General features: G+C 45.8%; 2 protein-coding genes across 10 annotated transcripts in view; both read right to left on the reverse strand.

The window, feature by feature from the left end:
- Nucleotides 1-497: 497 nt before the first annotated feature.
- On the reverse strand, nucleotides 498-11,100 carry Pigv (phosphatidylinositol glycan anchor biosynthesis class V). Of its 6 annotated transcripts, XM_020183213.2 has the most exons (6): nucleotides 10,237-10,421; nucleotides 9,245-9,329; nucleotides 7,454-7,588; nucleotides 3,435-3,528; nucleotides 2,407-2,807; nucleotides 498-851 (listed from the first exon to the last, which is right to left on the reverse strand). In XM_020183213.2, the coding sequence occupies exons 3-6, from the start codon at nucleotides 7,529-7,531 to the stop codon at nucleotides 570-572; spliced, it is 855 nt and encodes a 284-aa protein (XP_020038802.1). In that variant the 5' UTR covers nucleotides 7,532-7,588; nucleotides 9,245-9,329; nucleotides 10,237-10,421; the 3' UTR covers nucleotides 498-569. The 6 variants fall into 6 exon arrangements, with proteins under 6 accessions (XP_020038802.1, XP_073936998.1, XP_020038770.1 ...); XM_074080897.1 differs by lacking the exon at nucleotides 10,237-10,421 and adding an exon at nucleotides 10,435-11,100 and having other exon boundaries at nucleotides 2,407-3,528; XM_020183181.2 differs by having other exon boundaries at nucleotides 2,407-3,528; nucleotides 10,237-10,425.
- A 4,872-nt stretch (nucleotides 11,101-15,972) lies between these two features.
- Arid1a (AT-rich interaction domain 1A) overlaps nucleotides 15,973-24,138 on the reverse strand; it is a 77,249-nt gene continuing 69,083 nt past the window's right edge. For all 4 annotated transcript variants that reach the window (XM_020183233.2, XM_074080899.1, XM_074080898.1 and 1 more), the window contains exons 15-20: nucleotides 23,815-23,965; nucleotides 23,603-23,734; nucleotides 23,425-23,521; nucleotides 22,081-22,972; nucleotides 21,627-21,757; nucleotides 15,973-19,054 (exon numbers count right to left, since the gene is read on the reverse strand). In XM_020183233.2, coding sequence (XP_020038822.2) covers nucleotides 17,327-19,054; nucleotides 21,627-21,757; nucleotides 22,081-22,972; nucleotides 23,425-23,521; nucleotides 23,603-23,734; nucleotides 23,815-23,965 — 3,131 coding nt within the window. In that variant the 3' untranslated portion in view covers nucleotides 15,973-17,326. The remainder of the gene's footprint in view (nucleotides 19,055-21,626; nucleotides 21,758-22,080; nucleotides 22,973-23,424; nucleotides 23,522-23,602; nucleotides 23,735-23,814; nucleotides 23,966-24,138) is intronic.

The following is a 24,138-nucleotide window of genomic DNA, read 5'->3' on the forward strand; positions in this document are numbered from 1 at the left end:
ATGTAGGGCTGCAACTCCCCAGTGATTTGTAGAAAGTAATTCATAGACTGGAGGTGTGGTTCAAGTTGGTAGGGAGCCTGCTCTCCAAGTGTGAAGCCCTGAGTTCAAACCCTAGTCCCACCAAAAAAAAAAAAAAAAAAAAAGTAATTCATTACAGGTATAACTAAAAGTTAATTAATTTTCTTATCTTTGTAAGATTTTTTCATATAAGCAAATCTGTAAATCATGGAAAAAACCTTCTGAAACAATGTTCCACTTAAGAGAACATGATCCTACTTTCCTACTACCACCACACTATACAGGCTTGCACTATCTTGTGTAGACTGTCACCAGCTCTTGTCTCAGTCAGGACCAGAAGTGGCTCTTTAGTGGCTCCTGTTTCTCCCATTCCTAACCAACCTCCACAGAGAGAGACAGAGAGAGAGAGAGAGAGAGAGGGAAGGAGGGAGAGAGAGAGGGAGAGAGAGAGCTAGGTAGAATAATGATCTCAGGGCAGGTAGTATCAGTGTGTCTTTTAATTTTCTGAGTCTGGGTAAGTTGGCTTCCAGCTTGTCTCTTGAGATTCCAGGTCATGTCCAAGGCAGGAAGTTGCAATGTAGAAGTAGTCCCAGGAGCCAGTAAGTCAGGAAGTAACCTAGAATATATCGTGTGACTGGAGAGCAGGTTTTCCAGTTGTATAAGAGTCCCATGATAGAATTTCTGGGGACTTTTTGTCCTGGTGGGAAGTCCTCTGCACCAGGCTTCCAAGACACCATCTCTAGAGATCTCAGCAGTGGCTCTTGATCCTGAAGCAAGTGAGCTGGAAACCAGTATACAACAGGAGTGGAAGAGCCCAAAAATCTGGTGAGAACCTAGAAATCATGAGAGGAAACACCCACATATTTATTGGGATGTCAGTGACCCAAGCTGGGACAGCCTGGGGGCTTCTCTGTTGTTGGGTGAACTATGGCCCCATGACTAAAAACACATTGCACTGGAAAAGCAATTTAGCACAAGTGAGGATCTGTCTTTTAAGGTATGTGTGACAGCTGGAGGTGTGGCTCAAGTAGTAGAGCACCTGCCTAGCAAAAGAGAACCCTGAGAGGCTGAGTTCAAACCACAGTAACACTCCTTCCCTCAAAAAAACCATAAAGATTTAAAGATGTGTGTGACACCACTAAGGCAAGCTCCAGGTTACAAATAAACATAGTCTCCGGCTAATCACACAAGTGGCCAATGAATACTGAAAACTCTCTGGGGTCTAATGTTAGCCCAGGGCCAGGGACTCGAAACTATAACTCGGAGCTTGGAAACCTAAGAAGGCTCTCTTTCTAACCTTCTCACTCTTAGAGGAGTTAAGAACCAAGTCGCCAAATGGCCAACCTCACCCAACCTGGAAACTCTGAGCCTGGTTGGCACTCACTCTACTAGCTAATCTAGTCACAAACAGAATGCTACTTTCTATTTCTCCTGTGCCTATTATCCACATAGCTCAGAGAACTTCACAAACAGCCAACACAGGCCTCCAAGAGACAGACCATGTCTAGGGGGACAGGTCAGTATGGAGTCAAAAGACTTACTTGGGAGATGTTAAAACTGGAGCCATGGCTAAGAACAAAAAGTCAAACATGAGATCAAACCCCTTCTAATCCTTTGTATTGTCACCACCACCCACAAATACTAGATAAGGTATCTCTTCTGAAAATAGCACCTGCCTGAGCTCAGAGAAACTTCAGAAGCTAACATGAGTAGACCTGTATATTAGGGGAAGGTCCTCCGAGATATCCTCAATGCTTGTTCCTACACTTCTGTTGAATCAGGTCATTTCATAACTAGAATGTTCCTTTTTCTTTTTTGGGTGGTACTGAGGTTTGAACTCAGGGCTTCATGCTTGCTAAGCAGGCATTCTACCACTTGAGCCACACCTGAGCCACTGTGCCAGCTCTGCTTCTCTGCTTCTTATATGAAGAATTCCTTCTTACTCTTCAGGACCCACCTTCAATATGATGCCTTCCTCAATTACTTCACTGAGTTAGTCACTACTTCTTTGCTTTCATAACCCCCTCCCACCCATGCTGGGGACTGAACCTAGGCTCTCTCTTACATGTTAGGCTAATACTCTGCACTGAGTACTTTATCTTAATCTCAAAATGGCAAACCTTCCATCACTGTACTGTAATTTTTATCTGTTGAATGTGTATTTCCCTGTTTATACCACAAGGCTCACTAAGGCAGTAATTTTACCTTACTTATTGTATTCTATCCTCAGAAGTCTGACCCAGGGTCTGACAGAACGAAAACCCCCAAATACTTGTTGAAAGAGTAAATTAGGTACAGATCACTCAAATGGAAAAAGTTACTTGTTTTCTCTGTCCTTGGGGTTTTGCCAGTATTCACATTCTTAATCTAGGCAGAAATCCACCTCACCTGAACATGCATGCACAGACCTCCAAACAGCAGCAGCACTGCAGCATGGACCAGATACACAAACACCTGTGGACTGAGAAAGCCCTGAGGGGGCTTCTCGACAGTCTTACTGTCCTTGATCCTTAGCAATCCAAGGGTAAGGCAGAGCCAAGGGTGGGTGGTCATGTATGTCCAGGTTGCCCAGGAAACCAGGATAGCCACAGGTGCAGCCAGTAGAAAATTAGGCACCTGCCTGAACTCATAGTATCTCAGAAAGCCAACATTCCAGTAGACATCCTGGATATAGCTGTATATTAGAGGAAGGTCCCAGGAGCACCATGGCGGCAGATTTCCATCTGTGATCCGGTAACCCTTGTCCAGAGCCAATTGCATCAAGGGCTCAGGAATGGAGTGGGCTGAGCCTGGTAGACAGAACTGGGTGTAGGCATAATACTGAAAGAGGGCAAAGGGAAGGCTGAGTGTGAGCACTGACAAGCACAGAGAGGCTAGCAGTTTAAAGAGCTGTCTCAGGGGGTTCAGCACTACAAGAGAACGGAAAAATCCTCGGCACTGGGAATGCAGGAGAAAGCCGATACTGACCAACCCATTGGAGCGTACCCCAGTGGCAAGAGCAAAGAGGAGCCCACTAGTCCAGCCTCGGCCCCTCTCCAGCTGCCCCATGGCACTGAATGTCAGGAAGGCAAACAAAGCTTCTGAGTAACCAGCTGCCAGGAAAACATTGGCAGGGCTGAGGCAGAAGAGCAGTGCTGCATAAAAGGCTTGGCTGGGACAGTGCAAAACCAGACACCCCAAGTCATGAAGCGCAACTGTGGCCAGCACGGAGAACAAGGAGTTGAGCAATGCTACTGAAATCAGCAAGCAGCTCCGTTGGCTTAGTAGGCCCTGCAAGGGTCTCAACAGTTCAGTCCCCACCCGTAAGGCCAAAGGGAAGCCAGGGAAGAAGGCAAAGTTGTGCTCATAGAGGTAGCCATGCTCCGCAATGAACAGGAAGTGTTCAGCATCCCAGCGAGAGAGGCCACCCAGAAGACCTTCCACAAGCTGGTCCACAGAGCCAGAGAGGGTCAGGCGGGGAGGAGAAAAGGCTTCTGCATGGTGATCTGGAATGATGGCATTGAAGAGGGCCTGTGGGATGAAGGAGAACCAGGATTTTGGTTGAGTGACTGAAAGAAAAGAATTACCACTTAATAAATGAAGAACAGACTTATTGGGGCAGTATCAGAAGCTCAGTTTTAGCTAAGTCTAAGTTGGACACTGTAATGCAAAAAGTCAACCAGGTGTGAGATGTATAATTGTGCAAGTAAGAAGAGAGATTCAGTGTAAGGATGGTATTTACAGGTATGAGACTGAAGGAGATTTCATAAGGGGAAGGTGTAGGTAGAGAAAAGATGAGATCTAAAGACAGAGCCCTGGATACATCAACATTAGAGGCTAGAAAGGAGGTGAGGATCCAGCATGAAAATAAAAAAGGGACAGTCAGTGAGGTTGGGGCAGGGGCAGGAAGGCACAGTGTCTTAGAACCAAGTGAAGATCAAGAGTGAGCAACTCTGTTAAATGCTGTTGGCAGGTCAAGTGAGATGGGGACTGAAAACTGACCACTGGACTCAATGTGAATGTCAATAGTCATGACTTTGACAAGAGCTATTTCAATGGAGTGGAGGAGAGAGAAGCCTCTTAGCCTGGGTTGAAGGAAGAGAAAAGGGAAATGCATATAGACATTTTGTTTTTGCAGTGCTGGGGATTGAACCTAGGGCCTTCAGCATGCTAAACTCTACCACAGAACTGTATTCCAAACCTTCAGACGATGATTCTGAGCTTTGCTGTAAAAGAGAGCAGAGAAATGGGGTAGAAAGTATACAACAATATGGAGTAAAGAAAACAAAATTTTGTTATGGTGGGAAATAAATGTTTGTATGTCACTGGGAGTAATCTAGTGAAAAGGAAACCATTGAGTAATAGCTGGGCAAACAATAGGGGATGGAATCTGCAAGACAGGTGGCAGAGCTAGCCCTACAGAAGAGGAGGCAGTCCCTCCCACCTTCAGTAATGAAGGCACACAGGCAGATACAGGTAGGTTGACAGATATGGTGGAAGCCATGTGGAAGATCTCTTTTGATGCCTTCAATTTTCCTGACTTTTCATTCAGAAAAGCAAGTTATCAATTAGAAGTACTGGGAGAAAATTGTTAGAGATTTGTTAGAGAAAGAAGAAAATGTAAAATAAGTTACCTATGACCTTGATTCTCAAAATAGGTTGTGCACTGGAATCACATAGGGAATTAAAAAAAAAGTACTGCAGGTGCCAGTAGTAGCTGTAACCCTAGCTACTTGAGAGGCAGAAATCAAGAGGATCGCAGTTTGAAGCCAGTCTGGGCAATTAGTACATGAGACCTATCTCTGGGAAAAAAAAAAAAAAAATTACAAAAATAGGGCTGGTAGAGTGGCTCAAGGTGTAGACCCTGAGTTCAAGCTCTCGTACAAAAAAAAAAAAGACTACTTTCTACAGTTGTGTGTTTTTCTCTGGTTAGCCACAAGCATGAAGGAGGCAGAAAATTGGATTTAACCAATGTTGGACTTTTGTCTTGTGAATAAAACACAGGGAGAAGGCTGGATGCATGGCTCAAGTGGTAGAGCACCTGCCTAGCAAGTGTAAAGCCTTGAGTTCAAATCCCAGTCCCACAGAAAACAAAACAGAAGGTTGGTGCTGGTGGCTTATGTCTATAATCCTATCTACTCAGGAGGCAGAGATCAGGAAAATATTGGTTCCAAGCCAGACCAGGCAAAATAGTTCACAAGACCCTATCTCAGAAAAAACTCATCACAAAAAAGAGCTGGTGGAATGGCTCAAGGTGTAGGCTCTGAGTTCAAACCCAAGTCTGCAAAAACAAACAAACGAACAAACATAGGGAGAGAGGAGCAAGAAAGCTGAGTGGGACTGATTATCGTGATGGACCATGGACTCTTAGCTAGGTAAGAAATCACAAGGTGGGTGAGGAGCAGTGAAATAATGATAGGATAATTGGATTCCACCCTGAGAGTATGGAAGAACTATTAGAGTTAGGATAATATGAGGGAACTTCAAAGAGAGGACACAGTGGTCAGAAAATGCGATGCTTAAAATTGATATTATTGGGCAAGAGTTTTGGATACAGGGCATTACTGGATGGTAAGGACAAGATCATCAGACAAGGGAGTGAGAGACAAGGGTGTTGCATGTATTATCTTTGTTAATATTGAAACCACAAAGGTATCAGAAAGAGTGACAGAGAACCAGGCAACTTTCAGTAAATAACTGTCATTGATGGAGACGAAGCTAGGCATATATCTGATGGCATGAGCTTTAAGGCTGAAGTAGTGGGGAAGAAGGAGGAATGATAAAGCATTTATGGATATATGTTAAATGTCTTTGTGCCACATTAGATTGCAAGCTATGTAACAGAAAACATGACCTTTTACACACACTACCTAGCACAGTTCTTGGAATGGGTACTTAGAATAGCGCTGGTGGTTGAATGAACATCAAGAGCTTGAAGAAATACACTGTTTCCAAAATTGCACACTGAATGAGAGTCCAGCTGCCCTGGTTCCCTATCCCAGGTGCTGATCTGCATGGTTCCTTTGGCTCTGTCAATAGCTCAGCTCACGCTGCTTCAGAGCAATCTGCATAGCCTGGCAATAGGAGCATAGCCCCCTACGAACACTTTTTTTTTTTTTTTTCTTTTTTACTGGTACTGAGGCTTAAACTCAGGTCCTTATACTTGGTAGGCAGGCACTCTACCACTTAAGCCACAGCTTAAAGAGCCCCAGCTCTTTTTGCTTCAGTTATTTTTCAGGTAGGGTCTTGAGTTTTTGCCTCATACCAAAATCCTCCTACCTATGCCTCCCACGTAGCTGGTACCACAGATTCATGCCACCACACCTGCTTTGTTTGTTGGGATGGGGTCACACTAACTTGTGCAAGTTAGTCTTGAACCAAGTTGAGCCAAGTTTCTCCTGATCTCTGCCTCCTGAGTACCTGGGATTACAGTGTGCCACTGCACCTGGCCAGCATAGCCTCATATTTAAAGCTCTTTCTCTTTCTGTCAGTTTCCTTATCAGGCAACTTCAAACAGTGAAAACAATTGGGACAGGAATGACGGTCACAGATAACAGCCCTAGTCTCTAAATTGAAGACACTAACTAAACGTTGGAACCAATCAGAGGCTGCTATGCACCATATAGTGGGGGAAGAGAGGAAAGCAGGTTTCAACAAGGAACCAGCAAGATACCTCAGACAGAATGAAACTGGTGAAAAAAAAAAAAATAAAAAGGCACGCATAATTTTGCTAATATAACATCTCTAGGGTGTTGATATACATTCAACAACATTTACTCATTTATGAATATATACTGAGGCCCTACTAAGTAAGCACTGGGTACTGTGCTAGGCACTGAATATATATACATACATAAATCTGAAAACATGTATCAAGGGCAGCCACAAGAATAAGGGAGTTGCAAAAGGACACTGCCCTGAGAATGGTGAGTGGGTGAAGCAGCAAGGCCAGACACTTGGGGGAAGAGGAGGAGCCATTACTGATGAATGAATGTACAAGATGGTCTCAGGACTTATTTAGTGCCTCCTCTCTCCTACTTAGCCGACTAACACAGTGTTCAGTCTCCTGGTAAGGGCACCCGGGCAATACTTTAGTTGTCACACACAAAAAGCATCCCCGTCTGTTGGAAATGCCATTAAATAATTACGGTCTGTTGGAAAGACCACTAGCTTGGGAGGTAGGAAACCTGGGGTCTAATGCTGCCCCTTCTCTACCTTGCCATGTAGCTTTGGGGAAATAATTTAGCCTTTCTGGGCCTGTGTTGCTTCATGTGTAAAATAGGGGATTAATACTGTTTCTATGATTCCTGCTCACGTTTTAGCTATAAAGTCTATGTCGCTATGGTTCCAATCATATGGAGAGGCACATGTGAGAAGTGGAGAGATGTGAACTATTCTTCATGTCTAGCCCAGGCGGGTAGGAATGGCATGTTCAGAACAAAGGACCAGAGACTACCTGTAGCATCAGAGTCAGGACACGGCAGATGACTGCAAACCTCAGCACCTCTTTTCGGGATGGATCCAGGGGCCACATCCTTCCCTCACCAGGAATCCGGGTGATTCGCTATTAGGACTGAGCTTCCTCAGGCTTCTAAACTCCAAAAATCAAGGAGGAAAACATCACACATAGGTTGAAAGCAAATTACTGAAAACATTCTTTATAGGAACCTCCTTCTTCAGCATTACTATGGCAAACGTAACCACCTTACTTCCCAGAAGGAAGAGCATCTTGAAGGCAGATGGCACCACAGGGTATCACCCTGAAGCACTGTATTCCCACTGAACAAGTTCCATACAGATAAGCATGAAGTTCGGAAAGCTAAGTTCACAGAAAACCTGTAAGAATCTACTGAGTGCTCCCATGTAAGAACTAAAGATCTGGGTTCAAGACCTGAATCTCACTTTCATGTTCTCATTTAGTTCCTCTGAGCCTCATTTTTTTATGCATAAAATGGAATCAGACTCTCTTCACAAACTTGTCATGCTGAAATGGTCTAATGTGTGAAGTGCTACACAAGTCTACATTGTGGTTGCTATTATTTGGTGTGTGCCCTTTCCCTCTTGCCCAGAATAATAAACTAGCTCCCAAACCAGAGTCCCAAAAGTGGGATACGGAACCATACTAAAAGCCCATAATGACTACACAGGCCAGCTTAGCGCTCTGATGTGTGTTCAGCTGGTCTGTTAAATTAAGTGGAGAAGGAAAAGAAAACCACCACTCAGCAGGACTTCAGCCAGCTCCCATTGCTAAAACAAACTTAGAAGGAAGACAGAATCTACTACTAGGGATGAAGAAAACTGTTATTTCCCATCTCTATTGGAGTGGAAGCAATGTATAAACAATTCAAAGCTGTTCTGAGGCAAGGAATGCACTTTTAAGTATTACTTTATAATTCCTTAGGTTAAAAGTTAGCAATGCTCCTATAGAACTTTCAAACATCAGCCTGGGAAATCAGAAAGGAGGGCAATAACATCAGAATTTGGGTGAAGGACTATGCCTAAAATGAAAAAAAAGAAGTATTTAAGTTAAGATATTTTAAAAAACGGCTGAACAGTCTTCTTTCTTCCCTTAGCTGGGTTAGCATCTACCAAACCTTTAAGGTTTTACTTATTTCTGGAATGCTCTGATTCTCAATAGACTATACTCTTACTGCCCCCTGTTTTGTCATCTCTATTGCTGTTGCTTATTTAGGTTGCTTGTAAGGACACAGGTTTTATAACACAACCATTTCCCCAGAGCCTAGCATATAAATAAGCATTTAAGCTCCTCATTGTGTTATGAATGAGGGACAGGATACAGCATCACCAGTTCGCTGATTCTAGATATAAAGTCACTCAAATATTCTTCTCATCATAAGAGTAAGATGACAAAGTCAAAGAAGCCACAGAAAAGTAGTATTTTTCCAGAAAAGGAACAAGACTGACAGTACCCTTTCCTTGGCACAAGAGGGCGCCCTGTGTCCATCACTAGGAGGCCAGGAGGAAGAGAAGGGGCCCCCAATCCACACCGGTTTGCTCATGAAAATTCAGTTTAAAGGCAAGTTTCTGAAAACCCCAGAGAGCAATGGTATTTTATGAATCTATTCAGTATCTCCAACATCTGACTCGCTAAATTGGGAGAAATCACAGAAACACACACACCCAACTTCACACTCCTCTGTACTAGGGTGAATTCACTTTTTTTCTTTATTTGGCTTCCCACCCACATGCAGGAGAGAGGCTGGGAACACAAAAGCACTTAACCCACCTCTGCATCTTGACCAGACTTGCATTCTTCCTTTCCTCTTTGCAGAGTCAAGCTCTAGTCTCAGCGAACAGATTTGTTGCCCACACTTGTAGTAGTAAAAGCAAAAGAAAGCCAGTCAACTCTCTCTCTAGCTACTTGCCAACCTCACTCCCCATCAAACCCCTTGCCAAGTCACAGACTCTTTTACCTACTGGGGTGCTTACGGATCAACTAGTTTCACTCCTTTATTTTCCCATGAGATAAATGGCTGCAGAGATCTCATTAGACACTGTGAGCTAGTATAATTACCATCGCCATTTTATGGATGTGAAAACTGAGGCCCACTGAGGCCAAGTGACACACCCAAGACTACTTAGAGTTTAATATTCTTCGCTTCTGAAACCTCTTCCCAAATCAGGATTATAACCCAGGTCTCCAACGCCTAGTCCGGGACTTCCTCCAAACATAGCGCATGCTCTTTCTGCTATGCTTACCGAAGGTGGGCCCTGTCTGAGAATTTGGGAAAGCCTGTTTAACTGGAGCCCTGGACCCTCTGGGTAGGGCTGATATCCTTGGTGGGATGAAGTCGCTCTGACTCAGGACCAAAGGCCTCGCGGGCCGTCCCGAGACAGAGTCGCCTTCTGCCACCCCCGTCATGCCCGGAGCCCGTTTTGCCCTGCTCCTTTCGGACACAGTCCCTACCGGGGACGGGGCATCGACCCTCGCCCCGAAGGAGTCACAGCCTAAAGGTTAGCCCCGAGGGAGCCAGCAGGGCCCGAATAGGCCACAAGCTGGAAGCAGAAGAGGGCGGGAGCCTATAAAGGAAGAGGCGGCGCCGGAGGCTGCTATGGCGGAGGGGCGGGGTCCCGCTCTTCTCCTCAGCCTTCGCCTCATTTCTCTCGGCCTCAGTTTGACAGCCTTCTTCTACCCAGAACTCCAGTGCTCCAGAGCTGGAGCGGGGTGCTCTGCACTCGCCCCTCTGAACCTCCCCGACGGGGCCCGAACCAAAGTACCTCCATCCGGGGCCCAAGCGTCCTGCGCCTGCGCGTTGTCTCCGCTGACGGCGGCCCCGCCCCGCTCCTGCCCGAACTTGGAGCTGCTACGCCTCCCTCCGCGGCAGCCATATTGACTCCTGGCGAGCCGGGTAGAGAGCACTGCTCCGCGCCGGTCTGTGTAACACCTTCCCGCCTTGGTGACACCTGAAGAGTTACCTCTCGCACTTTGCCCTCCTCTACCTTCAGTTATTGCGCCCGGGCTGCTGTGTCAGGATCTGTGCTCTTGCCCTAGTTCCATCCCACAAGCGTTCAGCGTTCCCCATGTGTGGGCGGAGGCTCGTAGTTGGGGGCTGCCCTGCGGCTTCCTCACAGAAGCCAGACCCGTGCTTGCCCTCCAGTCAGGCAACAACAGCTCAGCACAGGACCTGATACACAATAGATACTCTCTGAATAGTCAAAGAGAAGCCTTGTTGGGGTTTCTGTGGCAAGCAGCGGCATCCTGCGTCCTGGGTGTGAAGAAAGTGGGGGATCCCCCTTGACTTTCCCTTCCTCTGGCTACCGGGGACCTCGTTCCTGCTTTAGTCCTCAGAGGATGAAGGACCCCTGCCCCCCCAGGACTCTTTTGTCTTCTCTCACTTCAAGCAGTTTCTGTCGTAGGAAGTGGGGCCAAAAAAGAAGAAAAAAGGAAGCTAACTCAACAAAACCGTCTGTTAGGGAGGTGCGGCCAGTGGGCAACCCTGTAACGGAAACTGTTAGAACAACTCTGCACCCTCCTTAAAGGAAACAGATAATAAATCCTTCTCCGTTGGTGGATTTCTTGTTTCTCAGGATTCGAAAGCCTTCTGTGGTTTCAGTTATCTGCCCTCCAAATGCAGCTAAGGGTCTGGGTTGCCTCTGGCCACAGCCCTGGCTGAGGGAGGGGTTTATCTTTTGCAACAGCCACTAATGTGGGTGGGAACAAATTGATGGTTGCTATCTTTCCAGGCAAAGAAAACTTGCGCACGGCAGCTCTCTGCGTGTCCGGAACCACATCTGATTATAACTCACTTAGATCCTGAGACCTAAAGTGTACCACGTGCCCCCCGCCCCCCATAGTTGTGTGTAAGGTAGTGCATGGAACATTTTAATGGTCATGTGGTGGAAAAGGAGGAAAAAATGGAGTTTAGAAGGCCACTTCCCCAGCCTTTTCAGTGGCACACATTTTCCTCAGCTCCAGAGGCCTGTGAGTGAAATGGCAAAGCCTCCGGGCACACTTGTGAGTGCAGCCCAAGGTTGTGACTTGAATCTCTAGAAGCCCATGAGACTCCAAGCAACACTTTACAAAGACAAAACAGAAATGAACTGTCCTTGCTCTGTGAATTCACGAGGGCAAAAAGATAGGCATTCTCAGGGATCTGTCAGTTCACACCACATTCTCTCGCAAATCTTATTTGTAAAAAGGCCAGGAGGTCTATTTTGACAATTGAGAATATTTTCTAAAAGCCCAGCTATCACCCTTTAGAGGTAGAACTTTGTCCAGACCTTCAGCTCCACTTTCCTGCAATTTCTCTTTCCTTTCCTTCCCAGCTACCCAACCCCCTCCTCTTCCGCTCTGTTTCCTGTTTCATTTTCTGGCCCCTGCTCCGACAGTAAAAGCAGGAAAACAAGGAAGGTGAATTTGCTAAGCTGGAGCTCCCTGGCTTTTCAGATTGGAAGGTGGCAGGGTGGAATGGTAGAGGGTTCTGGGACTCCAAGGCTGTGAATAAGAGGTGAAGGAGAAAGCTCTCTTTAGTCTGTTTTTACAGTCTGCAGCTAAAATGGAGCCTGCATCAGCACAGGGAGCCCAGCTGAGCTATCAGAACTGTGGAAAGCAAGTGAGACAGCCATATCCCAGGGCTCCAGAAAGGCTCTACACCTCCCAGACACTTCTGTTAAGAAGCAAATATTGCACATCACCAAGAAAACAGTTTAGCACAAATTCCTAACCTGAACAATGGCATGCATCACTATTTCTAGAATCCTAGAATTCAAGAGGGTTACATCATTTCTGTTCCTTGAACTTGCCTGACTGTGCTCTTGCTCTTTCCTCTGTTTGAAACACTACCACCAGATTACCTTTTTTTTTTCTTTTGGTGATAACTGGGATTTGGGCCCCATGCTTACTGAGCAGGTGCTCTACCACTTGAGCCATGCCCACAGCCCTCCAGACCACTCTTTGCTCAGGCTACTATATTCGGAGAGGTCACCTGCTCAAAGAGGTCCTGTTTTCCCCACCCCCCCCACCCCCCACTACCCAGCCACAACTACTACACTGTAGTGTCCCATCCCCTCTTCTACTTTCTTCATAGCACTTAACACCACCTACTTATCCTGTTCTGGAAACTTTTATTTGCTTCATTGTCTACTTCCCTCTCCTGGAATGTAAGATGAATAGAATGGAAAAGCAGGGGCCTCACTCACCAATGTATTCTTGGCTTGGAATGGTGCCTTGGGCAGGGCATATAACTAGCTCAGTGATAGAGCACTTGCCCTAAGTTTGATCCCTAGCACTACAAAACAAACAAAAAACCCAGTGCCTTGTACATTGTGTATCTTCAATAAAGATTTGATGAAAAAAATCAATTTAACCTGTAATCTGTATTTTATAGGTGAGGGAACTAGGCTTTGTAGGTTGTGCTAAGAATCCTATGTAGGGCACACCAAGTCTTAATAGCTCCTACCTCCTCTTTCTTCCACCAAATTCCTATTTTACCTGTTTGGTTTATTCAGTGATATAGGAATGCCTATCATATGACAGGGGATAAGGATGCATCACTGAGCAAGATGGACACAGTACTTGTCCTCACAGGATTTATGGTGCATGGCATAAAGTGCTCAGTAAAAAAGGGCTGTTATAATTCCATGAACAAAAGTGTGAGCAATTTTCCCACTGAACTGGTAGAGAAATTAGGTAGTTCTCATGTGAGAAGCACTCACCTCCCTGCAATATTAGTACTCTTTGTAGCAGCCTTGCCTTGCTCCTGCCTCCACATCTGGAGACAGCCTTGCCTTCAGGCTGGGTGAAGGAAAAGCCCAATGGATATATCTATTCTCTGTAGTTCAGTTTCCAGCCCCTATCTTACAGAGTTGGAGTAGCTGACCCTGATCTGGGGTCATTATGGAGCAAAAGTTACCACACTGGCGTGATTCCTCACTCTCACTTGTTAGCAGGCTGGCTAGGTTAATGCCTTACCAGAACTTTATGCTACTTCTTTTCACTGTAGACAAAAAGGCATCCATTGGAAGTTTCCAAAGATGCTGGTGACATCCATCCTGAAATCTGGAGTGACACCAATTAGGTCTTGGACAGTTACCAAAAGCATGTTTTCTTGACCTCTGTTGGGTCACTTAAAGATGTTCATTCACCCCTGGTCAAAGACCCTTCCCCGCCTCCATTTGCAGGAACCAAATACAGGTGCTTCAAAGCCCACCAACACTTTTCACTCTTCTTTCAGTAGTTAGGAAACCTTGACTCCACTGAGAGGCCTGGTGGGAAGGCCTTAGCCACTTGGGGGTGGCAGTGGCTGTGAGGCAAAAGAGCCAATGAGGTTGAGAGCATTGTTTAGTTTGGGCTTGGCTGCAGTCCAGCTATGAAAGGAGGTTAAGGTCATTTGGAGGGGGGAGGAGCCTGGGAAAAGAACTACTGGCCACACCCCTGGTCTCTACTGGCAAGGTTCTATTTACTTCTCAAAAGCAAATTACTTACAGCTCAATGGTTAGCAGTTCTCTTGGCCTTGGTAACTCCAGTCAGAAACTGGAGACCAGGCTAGGCAACCCCTGCATTGCAGGACAGCAGATGAAAGGAACCCAGGAAACCAAACTCCTAGGTAATGCTCCACTCACAGCTCAGAAATGTTCTTTCTAGATTAGAAAACACAGCTTAAGAGACTCACAGCAAAAATAACCATTAGCAATATTGCTTACCAAAATGTAGATATGAAAATCTTCCCATTTAGGTTTTTCCAGAAGAGTCCTAGGAAAGAATTTTGATTGGAAAAGGAGTCTCTGAGATATACTAATTATTCATCCCTGTCTCTGACCCAAATATTAAGTTATTCTTATGATGAGCACTTGAAACTCTTTCCTCATGCTACATAAAAACAAATCTTGCTTGCTGTACTTCTCAGGTAGATTTAGTTCCTCTTGTTCTTCTATCTGGAGAGTATGATATGGTATACTGGGAAAAGCATGGGCCTAGGTCAGGTGGGCCTTCTTGACATATGAATTTAGACAAGCCTTTTACTTTTCTCAGCACTTTTGACCAACTGTAATATGGGAGCCAAATCAGCTTACTGACCTTGGACACAGGACTGCTGTAGGATTGTGTAAACCGTCCTGCCTTCATAGAGTTTATGTTCCAGTGGAAGATGACAGGTTAGTACAAAATATAATGAGCTAGATACTAGTAAGTACTATAAGAAAAGTAAGGGAGAGAAGGGAAATAAGGCTTGAGAGCAGAGATTACTAGTTTAAATAAGGTGGCCAGAGAAAGACTTACTTTATTTTTTGGTGCTGGGAATTGAACTCAGGGCTTCGTGTGTGCTAATATGCATATGCTCTACCACTGAGCTATACCCCCAGTCCCACCTGACATCTGAAAAAACCTAACATGAGGACTTGAGCTATGCAGTTATCTGGTGAAAGAGAATTCCGTGTAAAAGGAACAGAAAATACAAAGACTCCAAGGAGGAAACAGACCTACCTATGTAGTAGAGTGAGCAGAGGGCATGAGCTATGGTACCAGAAAGGTAGTAGCCAGTTAGGTGACTGACATTACTATGATCTGGCCAGGTGATCTATGATCTCTCCAGTTACTCAGGAGGCAGAAATCAGGATGGTGGTTCAAAGCCAGCCTGGGCAGATGATTCTGCAACACCCCATCTCGAAAAACCCAATACAAAAAAGGGCTGTGGAGTAGCTCAAGATGTAGGCCCTGAGTTTAAGCCCCAGTACCACAAAAAAAAAAAAAAAAGGGCTGAGTGGCTCAAGTAGTAGAGTGCCTGCCTAGCAAGCATGAGACCCCAGTACCACCGAGGTAAGCAAGTAAATAATAAAATAAACACTAACGGGGTTTGCTGTGACTTTTAAGGGGTCATTCTGGTGGCTATATGAAGAATGGGAAGGAATCTTAAGGAAAGATAAGACAGTGTCTCAAACTATAGTGGTAATGTCTGCATTGAGGATTATTTTTCTGAAGAGGGCTAACAGAATGGATGTGGAAATGAGTCAAGGATTTTTTTGGCCAAGCAATGCGAGGTTGGACTTGCCACTTACTGAGAAAACTGTGGGAGAAACAGGAACGTAAGCCTGTACTTGTTCAAATTAAATTTCCAACAGAGATGTCAGAGCAGCTCTGAATAGTCTAGTCAGGGGAAAGAGCCAGTCTGGAGACACAAGTGATTGAGATAGAGGCTGCCTCAAGGTAAATAGCTATTTTATAGTTAACACTTTCAAAAAAAGAGAGATCCTCCCATTACCACCTATTTCCAAAAGTTTTTATTTTCTAGACTATCAATTCGTTGATTATGCTTTTCATACACAGAACTTTTCTTGCAGGCTAAGTATCTCAGAGTTTTTTAAGCTTAATATGGAAAAGAAATGACAGGGTCAAGGAGGCTACCACTGAGGGGAGAGCACATTAAGGGAGGTTTTTGAGAACAGGACTAGTACTTTCCACTCTCCCACAAAAGATCAATCTTTTCATATTTGAAGATAATAAAAAGCCTCACAAAAGTCTTACCAAGATTTAATGTACATTTATTCTTAACACGTGGAACATATAGTATAAAGATTTCATACTGAATAAATGATATTCATTAAGCCAAAAAAGGAAAAAAAAAAAGGAGGAATTTACATCAAGTTTTAGCTACATTGTTGAAATACAAATATGCAGATTTTATCACTGAAAAAATCTCAATTGTGTTTCTTCATCAGGAACTTCAACTGAACCTAGAACTTTTTCACACCTCGATTAGAAAGAAAACAAAACAAAACAAAAACCCAGAAAAAAATAAACTATAAGTTGATTGGCTGCTGAGACAGCAAGGACTTTTTACAGAGACCTGTACAGCATCGCACCAAGAGGGCCGATGTCTGGCAAGAGATTAAATAGCTGTGTCTCGCTTTGTGCAGGTCACCAACTTGTTAACTCGTCATACTATAAAGGGGTAGCTGGGAGGGGGACCAAACTGTGGGGATCCAAGGGTATGTGCAATGTACAACGTCATATATATACACACGTGGCAGCGCAGCCGCTGCAGCTAAAGGTTAAAACCAGTTCTAAGAGGTGATCTCAGGGTTATTCATACAATCAAGGAGGAGAGAAAGAGGTCAGGGTGTTGTAGGTTCACACATGATACTTTGGGGGAAAAGCCTTTTTTTTTTTTTTCTCCTCAACGTTTAACTAAAAACATTTTAAAAACTACAGCTTGCTGCTGACCCAGCGTCTTCTCTCGTTTCCATGTGAGACGTTATTATTACAGTATGTTTACAGTATCAGGTGTACAGTACAGTACATGAAAGGGTCTACACTCTACTGCACAGGCCTCTCCAGTGAACAGGGTCTGCTCACAACTGCGAACTTCTCGGCTCCTGCGAGATTGTGAATGTACAACAATAAACCACACACAGTTCAGCAGTCACCTTTTTGTCCTTCAGAGTTTTTTTTTTTGTTTTTTTTTGTATTTTTTTCCTTTTTTTTTTAACCATTAAAAACAGTTATGAAATGTGGCTTCCCATTGATGCAAGGACTGGGAAAGCCATGTTTATTTTTTATTTTTTTTTCCCCAAACTCACTGTAAACAACAGTAACTTTGGTTAAAATAAAAAAGTCTATGTAGGCAGAGCTTTGTCTTTTCAAATAGAGGGGGGGTCCTGAGGGGAAGAAAGGTGAGGATGAGGAAAAGAAAGGTGTGAAGGGGAGGGAGGAGGAGGAAAGAGAAACAGGAGAGACTTTTTCCCAAGGGAGAAGCTGGACAGCACAGGGTAAACTGGATTCTGAGGTGGTTTTGCATAAATAAAGGGCAACAGTCAGTTTCTAAGTTCTCCACACACGCACACACACACGGGGAGGGGAGGTGTCCCACGGCTGTCATGACTGGCCAATCAAAAACAGTACATCACAAATGACTTGTGAAACCAATGAGTTCATCAATGGTGACACCGAGATGTCCAACAGCCGTGACTCATACAGAGTGAACTCTGAGTGGTTCTCATCCACCTTGGCCAGGGCAAGCAGCGCACGGGCAGCCCGCCGCATCATGTCCACACTAGTTGGCTCAAAGGGCGGGTTCTGCATGTGGAGGAGGCTGGCCTGGCTCTGCTGGAACTGTGTGGCAGCAAGGCTGTCCTCGAGGAAGCCCAGGAGGTTGCCGATGCTGCCCTTCTGCACTGCGATGGCCCGGGCTGCCAGGCTATCCCCTTGTGCCAGGTTGGCCAGCAGTACCACAGCCATCTCCCGGCACACCGGGTTCTTTCGGTCACTGAGGAAGCGCACCATGGTGCTATACAACTTCTCCAGACGACTGAAGGGGGGCGTGGCCAGGATCAGGTCCACATTGTTGTCCTGGATGCTGAGTTTGCTGAGGGTTTCCAAGACCAGTCTCTGGGGGGAGAGGACGGCATTGGGGCCCAGGGTGGAGAAGGGGTCCTGGGCTTCAGCTGAAGGGCAAACTGCCCAGTGTAGGAGTCCGTCCAGGACAGGCAGGCAAATGCTTTCAGGGTATGGGGATAGGTCCAACTGCCCCGAAATGTTGGCGAGTGTGACCAAGGTATTTTCCCGGAGCATCTCCAAGCAGTCCCACCACCATTCCACTTTGTTACAGCTCACCCCTTGGTCCTGTTCCTCCTCTTTCTCGTAAGTTAGTGGTGCCTGCTTCCGTTCTGGGTGCTTGTGGTGCAGCAGGATTAGCTTTCCCAGGATGAGCAACAACCCTGGGTGTTTGGACATCTCAAAGTCGTTGCCTGGCACAAATGACAGGCTTCGGATGGTGTTGGAGACACAGACACAGCGCTTGGCAAGTGAATCCTGCCAGTCCAGAAGGGTACACAGTGGGGTCTCATCCTTACTGTGGGGCTCGTCCTCTAGGATCTTGATGTTCCGGTGGCTCTGTGCTGGACTAATACCGAATGGAAACTTGCTGCTTTCCTTGGTGGTCTCTGCGCTCTTAACTCCCTCCTCTGTCAATGTGCTAGACCGGGTAGACAACATATCATCCATAGTGGCTGTGATCCGTTTTTCTGGAGGGCCTTCAGGTGGGGGCCCCTCCTGCTCTGTTGTCCCTGGTGTGCCCTCTACTGTTGTGACTTGTTTCCGGGGGGCTGTTGGGCAGTGTGCATGAGGCCGGGAGGGCAGCAGCTCTGTCTTGCTCTCAAAATGGGTTTGGATATGCTCAGTGGTATCCCCACCACCAATCCGCCAGTGCAGCAGGCCACTGTCAAACTCCTGCACACGCCCAAGCTTATCTGAGCAGTCCACCACAAATGGATCATTCTTTTGTACAATTTTTACTGGAAGCTTGTCAAACTTACTGACTAGCTTCTCCTCGCTATTCTCTAAAGCTGGCTTGTCTTTGCCCAGGAAGGCCATCTCCTCATCATTTTCAACTATGTCTTCCTCTTCTTCCTCCTCTAATTTAGGACCTAGAAGTTCTTCTTCCTCACTGTCTGTGGGGGCTGGGCTAGACACCTTGCTGAATCTCCCAGGGTCCAGGAGAGTTCTCTGTCCTGGGTCACCCACCTCATACTCCTTTAAAATGCCAAAGATCTCGATTAGGCATCGACGGAAGTATTCTACAAGGAGTTCTAGCAACCCTGGGAGCTGAAAGATAAAGAACAGGAAAGAAATTAGGGGAAGAAAGTGGATTAAGAGAGAAACCTACACACACACACACACACTCTATCCAATCTCCCCTTTCCTTCTAGTTAGACATCTGCCTCACTTAGGATGCTGCTCCTTATGCAGAGTTGATCCTTTCCCAAAAGCTTCCTCAGAATAAATAAGTCATTCATCTTCATCTCTCCTATGCCTTTTCCTCTGCAAAGAAAGAGCACAAAGCTCTTTCTTCTGCTCAAACAACTATCACAAAAGCCTGCCCCCAGCAGGATGGAAATGTGAGTCACACACAGCTCTGTACCTCACACACTAGTGCCACCCATCTCTCAAGCCTCTGCTTTCTTAACCAATGTTGGTTTTCTAAAATGTTGGTCGGTGCCATTATCCTTCTAGGATACTCTATATCCACCCAAGCGTAGCCCAAGTATACAAGTATAAGTGTGGTGGGATGACCTCTTCTAATACAAGTGTAAGTGTGGTGGGATGACCTCTTCTAATACAAGTGTAAGTGTGGTGGGATGACCTCTTCTAATACAAGTGTAAGTGTGGTGGGATGACCTCTTCTAATACAAGTGAGGAGAAGGGAATGTGGTATGGACCAATGTTCATCTGCTCTCTTCTTCAAGCTTCTCAACATGCTAGGAGGCTGGACCTCTATGAATCTTGCAGCATAATGAGTGGGATGAGGCTCTGGCTCTCCAAACATTAGTCCAAGCTGGTGCTAAGGAGAACCAAACTCCAGCTTGAATCCCATATAGGCCATATACCTCTAGAAGAAAATTTTCATCTCTTTGGATGAATAGCACAGCAGAATGGAAAAAAAAAATAAAACCCAGAAAACAAAACCAAGAGTTTTAGTATTAGAAAGATCTAGGTTTAAATTCCGGCATTTCTAGGGCTGGAGGAGTGGCTCAAGTAGTAGCATGCCTACCAAACAAGTATGAGGCCGAGTTCAAGCCCCAGTACCAGCAAAAACAAAAAAGAAAAAAAAAAAAAATCAACGTAAATTCTGGCATTTCCAGGAACTTGTTTCTGGGCCTGGGGGGAGCGGGGAGGCATAAGAAATGGTAGAAGGCTTGTCTAGCAAATCCAAGGCTGAGTTCAAAACCCAGTACCACCAAAAAAAAAAAAACAACAACAACAACATACTCAACAGTATTATTCTAGGGTCAAATGCCTGGAATATGGAAAATGCTCAATCAAAATTTGTTCCTTTATTTTCTCATGGGAGGCAGTGTTATGCAATGGAAATAAAGTCAGGCCTAGAGCCAGAAAGATTCTGCTGACAACTGTGTGAACCTGGGCAAGAACAAGACTCCATGCATATTTACTCATCTCTAAATAGCCACATCTCTTATCTCTGAGAGCTGTTGTAGGACATGAAACAAAATATTAAGGCTCTGGCACAAAGTAATAACACTGTGAGTGATAAATATTATTAATATGTCCCCCTAGTCAGCTCCTTCCTTAACAGGTTGGTAGGTTCCAAGGATGATCAAAAGAAGGTAAGATGGGCTGGGTGCCTGTAGCTCATGCCTGTAATCCTAGCTACTCAGGAGGCAGAAACCAAGAGAACAGAGTTCAAAGCCAGCCCCAGGCATATAGTTTGTGAGATCCTAGCTCAAAAAAAAAAAAAAAAAAAACCCACCACAAAAAAGGGCAGGGTGGCTCAAGCAGTAACAGCACCTGCCTAGCAACCATGAGGCCTTGAATTCAAACCCAAGTTCTGCCATAAAAAAAAAAAAAAAAAAAAGAAGCTAACACGGACCAGACATGGTGGAACAGTCATGCAATTCCATGATTGGGGAAGGTAAAGCAGGAAGATCACAAGTCTGAAGGCATCATGGGCTATACACTGTGAAACCCCATTTCAAAAAAATAAAAGCAAAAGAGAAAACTCCCACCCATTTCATTCCCAATAAAATAATGGTATCAAGAAAGTCCTCTTTTACTCAGAGAAGAACTGGCAAGAAAGGAAAAAGTAAAGAAACTGCCCTGTTCATTGACATAAAAACCACCTTTTTTTTTTTTTTTTTTTTGGCCGTACTGGGGCTTGACCTCAGGGCCTACACCTTGAGCCACTCCACTAGCCCTTTTTGTGCTAGGTATTTTCAAGATAGGGTCTCACAAACTATTTGCTTGGGCTGGCTTCGAACCACAATCCTCCTAATCTCTGCCTCCTTAGTAGCTAAGATTACAGGCATGGACCACCAGTGCCTGCCTAGACCTCTGGTTCTTGGTAGTCTAGAAAACATGGTGTCCTCACTATAACATAAATGGAGTCTACATTTCTTACTAATACCAAAAAGTTTTTTCCCAAAATAAAATTGCCTTTTAGGTCAATCCTGAACTAAGGAACACCTTCCACAAGTTATTACAGCTCTCAATACCCTGGGCCCGTGCCCAGTGGTAAGGGAAGCATCGGAGTGGCATGGAAGATATACAAGAGAGAAAACTGTGTTGGCTGAAGATGTCTTAATCCTCAGTGTCATTTAGTACTATCTAAATCAAGAAGATCGCAGGTCCTCCCAATCTCCCCCCAGGAACCTGCACTCACCTGACTGAGGTTGAAGGTCATAATGCTGTTGTCATCATATAGTAGAATGTTAATGGTGTCTAATGCCCACGTACTCTCTGCCAAGAGTCCAGACTTGAGGGACATCATAACCCGCCATGCCTCCGGGGTACCTGAAATAAACCTCTGTGTTACCCATTCACCAAACCCAGGTTGCCCTATCAGTCTCACTACTCTCATGGTAACACAAGGTAGAGGCAGTTCCTTTTGGAGATTTCCAAGGAATGCGAAACACATTTGCCCCTAACTGCTTCTAGGCATGGCAATGCCTTAAAAGAAAACCTGAAATCAGCTCATTTTTTTCCCTAAAATTCTTTGGCTCTACTTTAGTCAATACTACACCAGAATAACCTCATTTAGTATATTAGGATAGAGGAACAATGGACAAGATCTGGAAGAGGGTAGATTAAGCATCCAATGGGTGAAGTCTCCTTACCAATGTCTTTCATTGTAAGCCGCCTTCTCTGCTTCAACACAGGTTGCGTGGCTTCAACAGAGCCTGGTGGGAAGGTGATATCCCGCCGAATCATAGGGGGCTGCACAGGGGCAGGTGCTATGTGTGAGGCGGGTACTGGTGGACCTGCCTTCTGCATTTTCATCCCAGAGTGCAGGAATGGAGACTTGCTAGGAGAGGTGCGGTTCTCCATTGGCCGAGGCAGGGGAGCAGGGCTGGATACCTGAGGAATGTGATTCTGCATGCTTGGTGGGGGCTGGTAGTTAGATGGAGGGGGTCTTGTCATGGGGGGCACGGGGGCAGAAGGGCCATATGGAGGCTGGCGTGTGCCATGGGAAGGCCATGGGCCTTCATGGTTGGCCCTCTGATCCGTGTGCAGCATTTCATCTGTTCGGTTCACGCCATGATACGCAGGACCCTGGGGGGCAGAGCCCGTGCTCTGCCTGTTGGTATAATTATAGGTCATGTCATTACGCCCCTGCCACATCGTGCCTTGCTGAGCGACCTCAGCTGATGCCTGTATGGGGCCACCCATCATTTGTGGTGGCATATTCTGTTGGGCATTGGAGCCAGGGGGTGCAGAGACACGGTCTCGGCCAAACTGGAATGGAAATTGGTTCTGGGGGCCGCCTGCTGGTCGGCGCTCAGTAGCAGCAGTGGCAGTAGCAGGATAAGCATTGCCATATTGGTTGTACACATCTTGCTGAGAGGAAGGCTGGGCAGCTTGCTGCTGGCTGGCAGACTGGGACTGGGCTGGGGGCAACTGCTGCTGTTGAGGCTGCCCCTGCCCAGTGCTGTACGGCACACTGTACATCTCCCCTTCATGCCGCTTGGCAGGAGGGCCATATGTGCCATCCATTGGCCGCTTATAATTCTAAAGACAGAGAAAGCACAGGGAAAGTTAGTATTCTGCATTGAAAACCCACAGATGTCAAAATGGCTAAAATCTGGCACTTGCTTATTCTACTTTTGCCCCTCTGGAAGAGAGAATATAGATTCCAAAAGAACCAAGGAATCAACTTTACAAATTATCTTTTGAAGTTACTTCTGAGATCAACCACTATTCTCTCTTCCTTTCTGTCTCTCTCTTGCTCCAAGTAGAAAAACATATAAAACCCTCAAAAATCATAGTAAGGTTTGTTCTTGCTCTTTTGGAGAAGTAAGAAGATTACACTGGGCTCTAAAACAGGAAGAGATTGAGGACTTGACTCTCCAGGCAAAACTGGCTAGGTGGGTGGAGATTGCCAAAGATTAGATTTGGTTACTCACTATTTCCAAATGGGGACCTGTAGGTCACTCCATTCCCAACTATGCTACCCTTCTCACCTGCTGTTGCTGCTGATACATTGTGGTCTGTTGGTTGGGGAAAGGGCTGCCAGAAGGGGTGCCTTGGGTGGAGAACTGATTGCCATAGGAATCATGTCTGCAAAAAGAGAGAAAGAGGATCAGCATGGGGAATGGCAACACCTGAGCCACACTGGTGTTAGGACCAAGCTTCACTCACCGTTGCTGCTGCTGCTGCTGCTGTGGGTAGCGGCTAGGAGAATACATCCCCGAGTCGGGGGTGGAAGGCATGAGATTCGGTTGTGGGGCCCCCGTGCCCATATTTCCCTCAGGCCCTATTCCAGGGTCAGTCCTAAGCAAATTGGAGAAATGAATTCAGTGCACATAGCTCCAAGATACCATGGGTGGGACAGGTGCAAGGGCCATGCTTACCTCACTCGGTCATAAGGACCTCCATAGGGATAGTGCTGTCGTGGTCCCATAGCCACATTTCCCAGACCAGGCCCAGCAGCACGGCTATAGGGGTCACCCATCCCGCCGTTGGGGCCCTGCCCTGAGGACATGAAGGGATCACTCCCTGGAGCTGAGTGCAGAAAGGAAGACAGTAAGAAAACTGGGGGGTTGGCATGCCCCAGTACCTTGCCTACTCCAAAGCCCCATACCCTTTATAGAGCTTGGATTTATTCTCATTGTTTTCCTGACAAGTTCAAGTAAATCTAAAGAGGCCCCATTCAACAAAAAGCATATTAAAAGGTG

This window comes from Castor canadensis, chromosome 7 (genome assembly GCF_047511655.1).
Source record: "Castor canadensis chromosome 7, mCasCan1.hap1v2, whole genome shotgun sequence".
In the NCBI taxonomy this organism is placed as follows: domain Eukaryota; kingdom Metazoa; phylum Chordata; class Mammalia; order Rodentia; family Castoridae; genus Castor; species Castor canadensis.